The sequence below is a fragment of the Humulus lupulus genome, chromosome 6 (assembly GCF_963169125.1).
Source record: "Humulus lupulus chromosome 6, drHumLupu1.1, whole genome shotgun sequence".
Classification (NCBI taxonomy): Eukaryota; Viridiplantae; Streptophyta; class Magnoliopsida; order Rosales; family Cannabaceae; genus Humulus; species Humulus lupulus.
The window spans coordinates 56655298-56665265 of record NC_084798.1 but is presented as its reverse complement, the minus strand read 5'-3'; the positions used below and the strand labels follow the sequence as shown (position 1 = coordinate 56665265).

The following is a 9968-nucleotide window of genomic DNA, read 5'->3' as shown; positions in this document are numbered from 1 at the left end:
AGCTTGAATATCAATAAAAGTGACTAAGTAGACGTAGGTCATCTTTTTAATGTCGAACCACTATAAAATGTAGTATTATTTATTTTATCATATATCTATTCTTGAATCCATGGTCTTATGTTAAGAAAAATTGTGTCAATAATTACCTTGTTTGAAATGTGTTCCTTCACAAAACATTGATAAAGAAACTCAATATAAATAAGAATATCTTTTAAAAGTTGATGAACACCAAGAAGCTTTTTGTGTATAACAGGTGCCAGTAATATATTATTGGGCTGCAAAGTAGATTTGTTATCTTCAAATTTAACAAGTGAGAAGCCAAAATGAGTCGTAGGTAAGGAATCACCATTGCTATAATGAGCTATAAGTGGCTTTATTCTCTGAGTTGTGAGTGAGAGAGGAAGCGTTATTGGCGATCTGATGGGAGGCTCCACTGTCAATGAACCAAGCACAGTAAGAAAGGGCACTTAGAGAAGCAAACAAGGCTTGTTGACCCGCGGTGGAAGGTGGTGGTAACACATGCTGGGGTGTGGTATTGACAGCTGTGGAGGATGAGTTTCCTTGGAAAGAAATTTCAAATATGTGGTAATACTTATTGGCATTGTGACTCGATCTATTGCATAGCTGCCAGACAATTCGATTTGCGGAGCCACAACCCCGCCCACTACTGAAGGGAGGAGACCCGTAGCCAGAAGAGAGATTGGGACCCATAGCATAAAAGGAATGGCGTTGGTTGGTGGCCACATTTGCAGTAGGAGAAAAGACATCAGAAGTAGGGGAATTGAGTTGATCGAGTCTCATTTCCTGGATTTGAAGAAGAAACTGAACTTCTTGGAGGGAGATTGAGTCACGGGAAGAGGTGATAGTGACTACCATAGGGTGATAGCCATGACCTAAACCTGCCAAAATATGAAGCAACAATTCATCATCACTTATAAGTTGACCAGCAGCATTTAAGCTTTCAGCAAGACTTTTCATTCGTAACATGTAGTTATGGATTTTGAGAGACCCTTTTTTGAGAGTCTGCATTTGAAGCCGAAGTCATAAGGAGCGGGCTTTAGACATGGTAGTGAACATAGACTCAAAAATGATCCTAATATGGTTGATGGTAGTGCAACACACGACATGCCCCAAAATGGGTTCAATGATTGAGTTGAATAGCCAGCTCATAAGAGCTTGGTCTGTCTGAAGCCAAAGTGTATGGGTTGGGTTGATAGAACGAGCGGGGTGAGGAATGGTTGTGATAGCCGAAGCTGGTGTGTCGATGAATTGGATAGGACAGATGGTGACTCCAAGTAAGAATCCTTCAAGATCATAAGCCTTAACAGTGCTGAGAACTAAAGATTTCCAGTAGGAGCAATTTAGTTGATTGAGTTTGAGGATGAGAGGAACGAGATGTTGAACGTAGGAAAAGGGTTGAGAAGTTATTGAGGTGAAGGAAGTGGGAAGAGAAGAGGTGACGGTATGGATGAAACAGTGAAAGCATCGGTGAAGGTGGCTAGGACTGTTGAAATATCAGAGGCAGCAGTGGAGGTTGGAGGAGGAGTGGACACACAGCAGGGACACTGGTGGAGGATGTGGATGACTAAGAAGACGGATCCATTGACATGGGTCTTGAATGGCATTTGATACCTAATTTGAAAAAACAAAAACAAATTAAAAAGGTGCTAAAGCGTGTATGTTGTATTTTCCTCCTTAAGTTTTAGCGAGTGGGCAAGACTCTCAATGAATAGAGAATTACATAATATTCTAGAGAAAAAAAGTTTGTTACAACAGCTATAAAATAAGGACACGGAGGACCATTACTAATGATTGGTACACCTATAGGGAATAAAATATCAGCTAAATGAGGTGCAGCAATACACGCTTGCTCTGCTACGTGGATTTCTCTTTTGCTTGCTCAGCACCGATGTGTGATATGCATCCTCATCTTCTTCAACATTGTTCGTATTTTCTACTTTAATTTGTTTCTTGTTTCTTCTCTGTCATTGCATAATTAAGTAAAGACGAGTACAGATAAAGGTGGTTCGTACATATTTATAGTTGACTTGGTTGAGTTATCGTCTATGACAGATGCATATAATTATATAATTTATAATGTACCAGTTAACATAGTGATGATTTTGACCCAAAAATTAAACAAAAAAACAAAAAGGACAGAAAACAAAATATGGTGATGGAATTTCCCAGAATTAGAAACCAAAGGGGTTTTTCTTCATTAAGGAAAAACACTTGGGAAACATCAAAAACCCCAACCAAGAGACTAGTGGTGGTGAAAGAAAATTGATGTAGCGTAAGGAAACCTCACACATGACATTTATATATATATATATATTCAAATGCTCATAGGACTTCGTGGATCATTTAGGGCTGCGATGGCCGTCTCAATTTTGATCTTTAAATGCTCTTTCTCATCTTCATCAGCCTGCATCATAAGTAGAACAATTAAAATTTAAATTCAAACTTAAAAAAAAATTGCTGATCTATGCAGTGGACAAGTACGATCCACACAATTGCAAATATAGGCCTAGGAAAACGTTGAAATATACATAAAAAAAATAAGTGGAGTGAAGTCATGAATTGACATATATTTATATAAAAAAAACATTGAGGAACGTGTTATGGGGACCAGCATAAAATAATGTCTGCGTGTTATATAAATAATCGTGTCATCACACGAATTATGGAGATTAGACATCAACAAAGGTAGGTAAAAGACAATTTTAACCTAGCTAATTGACTTTTTTTGCTCTTTCATATTTCTCCACCAATACTCTTTCTATAAATATCTTCTTTTGTTTGTTTGTTTTTTCTATCTGTAAATATCTTTATAAACAACTTATTTCAGCCACGAAAAATAATAGACAATGGTTTATATAGACATGTTTCCTTAATTTTATTTATAAAATTTATATTAATAACATATAAATTTTAAATAAATATTTTATTTTAATTAAATAATTTATTTATTTATTTTTATTTAAATTTAATTTTGTTTTAATTTTTTGAATTTAAAAATAATAATAAAATATATATTATATGTTTAATGTAATATTAAATATTATACATGAATTTTAAATTTAAGTTTCTTTTTAGTTTTTTAAAAAATAGTTTGTTACTAATTAACAGTAAATTATTATATGTTTAATAAATATAAAAATATTATGTTAAATTTAAGAATATTCGGTTAAGTTAAAGAAGAGATATTCCTATAATATATTTACTTAGAAATATCATTATCATGAATATTGTAAATTAAGTTAAAACCACGAGAATATAGATAAAATCATGATCAGGTAAATTAGTGATAAAAGCACAAATTAAGAATTAAAGTAAAAACCGCGTGTGAAGGGGACACGTGTATATATAATAATATTTTTTTATTAAAAATTTGAATCTCGTTTTTTATAATATAAAATACACCTCCCCACGAGCTTCTCATGTTGTTCTATTTATTATAATTTTCCCAACGATAATACCAGGAAATATCACAACATGTTCGTTGGGATTTCTGGGGAGAAAAAAGAGGTCTGAACTCTGAACCATATGGGAAACATGTGTTTTTGTGATTGTTTTCCAATCTAAAACATCTTATATCCCATGAAACACTATATAGTTTCAATTCAAAATATTTTTTCAGTACAGAAAAACATGTTTTATGTGGAAAACAATGATTGATGTGTGTTCTCGAAAAGGAAAAAAAACGTTATGGAAGTTTTAGTCATAATTTTATGGCTAAATCAAGCGTAATCAATAATCTCCCAAATTGTCAGAAATATCATTCACCAAATATTCGACATTTACTAAAGACGGAATTTAAAAACAAGCAAATTTGGACTTATTATTAAGCTTCTTATGAAAGTCCAACTATTCAATTACAAATTAGAAGGGTAAAGTTTAGCTTTTTTTTTTACTATATTACATATATTATGATGTGTAAATTTTTTTAAGAAAAATTCTATTAAAATGAATCAATGATGCGGTCAATATTCCTTTTATTCAATTTGTCAAATAGTCCACAAAAAATAAGTAATCGTTTATATTGTGAACTGATTAATTTGATGAAAACATGGGAGAATGAAGTGAATGCATCTTTTTTATGATTTAGTTATATTTTTAAGTCTTAAATGTATATATGACCAATCACAACATGCAATTTAATTTATTCTCATATATTCTACGCAAGTATTGAAATAAATATTACTTGCGACCTAAATTTTATAACAAAATGTAACTATAGCTAGCATATAATTTTTAGTATTAATAAGGTGCATTAGTAGTGTCTAACCCCAAAAGAAAATAACATACTGTTATTAGTGTAATCTAATATCGAGTTGCACATTTTAATTTAATAATTATTATAAAATATTACTAACTAATCATACTACTTCATATAGTGTTAAGCACCTTAAAATATAAAATATGATTTTACTTCAATAGAAATACTATAAATTAAAAAATACAACTTTGAACCTAAAGGAAAAGCTATAGATATAAATATATTAATGTATATAATAACATAACATCGTTGTTTTCTTTGATAAAGTGAAAATTCTGCAGTTGGAGTTGGGGTCCTTCCCTTTGCTCACTTTTATTATAATATTGGAATTGGGGTTTTATTCGCATACTATTTGGATTACACCACTCATCGTTGCTCTTGAAATATTATGTGTCACTAATGGATCTTTATTAAAGTGATTTCCAACCCATTTGGATCCCCACAATTATTCCACCTTTTCTTCTTTTTCCTAAACCTCATGTTTTATTGTTTTCTACTTAATAATTAACTTTTACCATTAGTTCAAGTCTAACCTAGTCTTCACTCTAATAAAAGCATATATATAACTTTTGCCCAAAATTTAACTTATGCTAAAATCATCATCGTATACTTATCATCCCACGCACTAATTTAATTTTTCTTCTTTTTAATTTGTTATGCATCTCACTAATTCAGAGTACTATCTTAGCTAGTTTCCTCCTTTTAAGCTTAGGTAAATAAATAGAAGTAAGATTTATTATAATTGTAATTAAAATGATGAAAAAAGATCCAGTTGCTAATATCATAATTATAGTATCTAGAACAAAGTCACTATTATCACGTGATGTTTTTTTTATACTAGGATAGAATTCTAGTTAAAATTTTAAAAAACTTACAGTTTTTTTTAAAAAAAAAAAAAAAGTAACTTAACTTAAAAAAAAAAATCTGTTTTTTAGTATCTTTTTTTATTTTTTATTTTTACGGTTCTAGTAATGTGTAGTAGATATTGAATATATATATACATAAGTTATATTTATTTAAGAAATACCATATTTTTGTAATAAAAACTGTATTTTTAAAAAAGAGGCGTAAAATTTTAGTATAATTCAAAAGTTACCATTTCGATCATTACAGTGTTTTTATTAATATTTACATGGTAAAAGTGAGTTATCACTAGTTCTCTTCTGTTGCCAAATACAATAATTGGACAAGTCCTACTTTGGGAAATTTTAAAGGTAGCTTAGAGTGACATAAAAGACTAAACACGTAGAGAAAGAGAGAAAGCGATGGCAACTAAAGAATATTACCTCAATGATGACTGTTTTGGAAAGCCTCCCAGAAAAAGCAGTAATATTAGCTGTAATAATTTTGAGCTTCAAAGATTCGAACACCTCACACAGCTTGACCATTGTGTCCGTCCTTTTACTACATGTTAAACTAACCACCAAAGTCTTCTCTCCCATATATGTCACTCTTAGCTGCACGCCAACATTAATTTCTTTTCTTAATTGATATATTGATTAAAGACAAAAGAAATATATATATGATTAATTTTTTTAATCAAAATGATTAGTTAGCTTATACTGACCTCAAGATCTTCAATTGGGGAAATAGAACCACTACATCTTGATCCACTTGAATCATATGGTTGTTGATCAATCTTCTTCTTCTTTGATCTCAACAAAATTGGCAATTCTTGATCAAAATCATAACCCAAATTCTTCTTACTTCCTTTATTATTTGATTCTAGCTCAATTATTTCAGCTTGTATTCTTCTTTCCTGTTCATGAAGCTCTTGGATATATTCAATTGCGTCCTTGATTATAGAAGCTTTGTCCATCTAAAAAAAACCCCAAAAAAGATATCGCATCAAATAATAATAATAATTTAATTGAAAAAAAATAGTTGTATACTATAAATGCCAAAGTTTGTTAAGTATATATTTATCTAAAATATTAAAAGTGACAATAATTAAGCTTAGCATTATGATTATTCTAACGGTGGGGTCAGCACCTTGCTAATGTTGGGTACCACTGCTCTAAGGGCAAACAACCTTTCATTGAGCTTCTTCCTCCTATTCCTCTCCGACACAATATTCTTAGATGCCGCCGACGATGCAGCCCCGTCCGGCGAGCTCGAGTCGTAGTCCCCAGAAAACGCCGCATCTTCTAACCCACCACCCCAACTGTACCATGTTCACATATAATACTCAAATTAATTTCTACAACACAAAAAATAATGTATATGAACGGAAAATCTTGACCTTATTAAACAACTTTTATACATGGAAGAAAGAAAAGAAAAAGGTACTACCTTTGAAGAGTAGAGAGTTCTGGGAATTAATTTTATAAATATTAATAGGAGAAATTGAGTTACCTGTGATCTAGCTCTTCAGTTTGGAGAAACATGGTGGTTTCCCAATAATGGTTGTACTCTTCGCCAATGTTTTCCATTGTGATGAAAAACAAAGAGAGAAAGAGAAGAAATGAAAAGAAGAAGGAACAAAGAGATTTGGGAGAGGAAGACAAAGGATAGTGTTGCTTTCTCGAAACGAAAGGGGTTATTTTTATATAGGTGGCTAAGGCTCAAGTCTCTTTTTTTTTTTTAAGTGATCCCAAAATTTTCAAATATTTGCAACAACAAGGATTTAACCCACGTGAGGAAGTGTCTTTTTCTTAATTGAGTATAATAGGAAAAAAAAAAAAAAACAACAACAACAAATAAGAGTAGGTGTTTCTTCCTAGAAAAATCTTGACATTGGATGATCTAATTTACACATTTTATGGGCGCGTGTTCTCCAAACTCTTAATAATTGTGTATGTGTACCTTTGAGGATATGGTCTTTCTTTTTTTCTTTTTTTTTTTTATTTCTAAGTTCTTTTGACCAGAGTGGTCATTCTTCGTTTGGTTGTTGGACAAGGTCGTGGGTCATCAACCTCGATTAAATTAAGAGTAACGACGTGTTAGATTAATTTAGTTAATTATATTTATTAAAATTGAAATTTATTGTTCTAAAAAATATTATCGCATCTGTTTAATATTTAAGTGTACATATTATTATTCTTAAATTAAATAAGGGAATGGGCTTCAGCAGAAAATAATGTTAGATTAAGTGTGTGCGCTTACCATAACTTTAAAGTGATTATTTCATTAACCGACCATATTATTAAAATTGGTATAAGTGTATTACTAAGGGCCTTTTTAGTATTGTTTTCTGTTTTTTGTTTTCAAAATTGTGTTTTTAAAAATGAGAACAGAAAATAATTTTTGTAGTTTTCAAAAAACAATAATTGTTTGGTTAGTGTTTTCTAAAAATAATTTTTTTAGTTTTATTTAAAAAAATCTTAAATAAAAAAATTAATAAATATATTTATAAATATAAAAATCTTTTAAAAATTTGTAATAAATAATAACATGAAGTAATGTGAAAGAAAAAATTATAAAAAATAAGGAAAGAGAAAGTAATGATAGAAATTTTGAAGAAGAAAAGATAAATTCATGCCAGCAAAAAAAATTAGAGAGAAAATGGCGAGATAAAAAAAATGAAGAGAGAGAAAATGAGAATATAGGAAGTAATGAGAGAGAAAATAATGAGATAATAAGTGATGAGAGAGAAAATAAAGAGATAAAAATTGATGAGAGAGAAAGTAATGTTAGAGAAAGTGAGGAGAGATAAATTAATGAGAGAAAAAATGATATGAGATAATAATAATAATTAAAAAAATTATGTGAGAACAAATTTGACAAAAATAAAATTGAGAACAACTAAAAACAACTTTTGGTTGTTCTCAAAACTTTCTGTATTTTGTAATTTTATTTTTAAAAATTATTTTCTGAAAACAATATCAAACATCGTTACTTAATTTCATAAAACAGTTTTTAAAATTTAAAAACAAACAATAAATTTTTTGTTAAGAAGCCAAACATCTTCTAAATTTGTTGTTTTTTGTTTTTCTCTTGAAAGACTAGGATAATTAATTACGTTAATTATTAAACGATGGAGATCATGTGTAACAATATTAAAAAAATATAAATACTAATACTCTAATGTCCCCTTTCTAGCGTGTGTGCGTCAGATAGGATGTCATTTTAACAAAAGTGTTATATGTTAATAAAAACATGAACAAATAGAGATAAAGTTATAAAATATTGTTTTATTAATGGAACATATAAGAAATAAGAATTTGATTAAATTAAAGGATAAATTATAAAACCCACACCAAAAGTGAAAGTATTGTGCAGTTCCCTCCCATGGTTGACTTTCCTTTTTTATTTCTTCTACTTCTTCTTCATTCTTCCATGGCCAACCAAATTTTCTTCTTCCCTTCCTTTTTCTTCCATAGCCAACCACCACTAACAGCGACACGTGTTGCTCAGATGTGTTGGTCAGCCGCCGAAATCTCCTACTCCCAAGCCCTATCACTCCACTCGCCTACCACAACCTTGTCAACGACACGCGTCCTTCTCGAGACACTTGTCTACCACAACCTTGACTAAGTCACGATTAGGTAGCACTTGCTTATCTTGATGGAGTTGATGGTGTACTTTTGGTTGAGCCCCCGGTTCTAGTGATGACTTCGAGTTTTCCCAAGGGAACCACTTGGTCTAGGGACCTTGACGGTTGAGCAGGCCCTGGGGCTCGACCAACCGGCCTTTGAACTTTTGGATTTGCTTGGCTAGTATTCTTAGGTTGAGGATTTACTGGTCGAGGTCTTGCTACTTCGACATTACGACGGTCAGCTTCTTCTTGACGAGCTTCAAGGGCTCTCTGCCATTGATCCATCCAAGACTAAAAGTCTTATCTTTGCTAATTTAGGGATTCAACTACATCTTATTGAGCTACTGCCTGATTTTCATGCATGGCCACAAGATGCTCCTGCATTTGTCCCATGATTTCTTTCAGTTGTTCAATATCAGGGTTAAGGTCTTCCCCTAAGTCCATGTGGGGTTCATCACACCCGTATATTGCTCATTGAGACAGGTCTTCAGGTAGAGGAACCTGCTGACCAGGGTGCAAGGGGAATCTGACTGCTCGAAGGGCGGTCATGGTGTCCAGTGGTAGGGTTCCCCCTTGTGGTTCTTGGCATTGGATTCTAGTAGTGATAACTATTGATTTAGATGGATCTGATAGATGATGATCTTGGATTTCAACTCTCAATGAAAGCACCAAAATGTTGACCAGCGTTTTGGACAACGACACTGAGTCAATTTATATGACAAGATTTTAATTAGACGAACTGAAATCAAGTAAACGACATAGATTTTATAGTGATTCGGCCCCAAAAGGTTGGTAATAACCTATACCCACTTGCACTCTTATTAATGAAGGAAGTGTCACACTCAAGATCAAGAAGAAACAAGGTTCAACTGGGTTTCTAAGCCTAAGAGAAAAAAAAAATACAATCCAGTAAGGTTTTGTATGTAAAGTGCGAACAAATTCAGCTTAGAGATAATGACTGAGAGAGAGATCTCTATTTATAGAGTCTCTTAATGAGCTATGGGCCCTTACAAATTAATCTAAGCCCTACATGTATAGTATGAGGTTGTTACAACTGATTACAAATTCAAATAATACTAAAAAAAATACATTCAAATATTAGTTACATAAATATCTTGGGATATTTCACAATATCTAGTGAAATCTGGATCTTCGGATGAAAATGTCTTGTATATCGAGCAGGGTCTGTCTTCGCGCAACTTCAAGGGATAG

At 31.8% G+C, this 9968-nt stretch overlaps 2 protein-coding genes across 2 annotated transcripts; both read right to left on the bottom strand.

The window, feature by feature from the left end:
- Window positions 1-351: 351 nt before the first annotated feature.
- LOC133785125 (uncharacterized) lies at window positions 352-978 on the bottom strand. The gene has a single exon (XM_062224379.1). It carries the CDS (start codon window positions 976-978, stop codon window positions 352-354), a length of 627 nt encoding a protein of 208 aa, XP_062080363.1.
- A 1079-nt stretch (window positions 979-2057) lies between these two features.
- On the bottom strand, window positions 2058-6807 carry LOC133782184 (transcription factor bHLH35). Its single transcript, XM_062221399.1, has 5 exons — window positions 6635-6807; window positions 6272-6443; window positions 5847-6098; window positions 5566-5736; window positions 2058-2425 (listed from the first exon to the last, which is right to left on the bottom strand). The coding sequence occupies exons 1-5, from the start codon at window positions 6709-6711 to the stop codon at window positions 2336-2338; spliced, it is 762 nt and encodes a 253-aa protein (XP_062077383.1). The 5' UTR covers window positions 6712-6807; the 3' UTR covers window positions 2058-2335.
- Between the last annotated feature and the right edge of the window lie 3161 nt (window positions 6808-9968).

Excerpts from the sequence above, each read along its gene's own strand:
- LOC133785125 (XM_062224379.1), bottom strand. The coding sequence starts at position 978 with ATGAAAAGTCTTGCTGAAAGCTTAAATGCTGCTGGTCAACTTATAAGT.
- LOC133782184 (XM_062221399.1), bottom strand. The coding sequence starts at position 6,711 with ATGGAAAACATTGGCGAAGAGTACAACCATTATTGGGAAACCACCATG. Across the intron at positions 6,444-6,634 it reads ACTGAAGAGCTAGATCACAG|TTGGGGTGGTGGGTTAGAAG; the intron begins GTAACTCAATTT and ends AACATGGTACAG. Across the intron at positions 5,737-5,846 it reads CCCCAATTGAAGATCTTGAG|CTAAGAGTGACATATATGGG; the intron begins GTCAGTATAAGC and ends GTTGGCGTGCAG.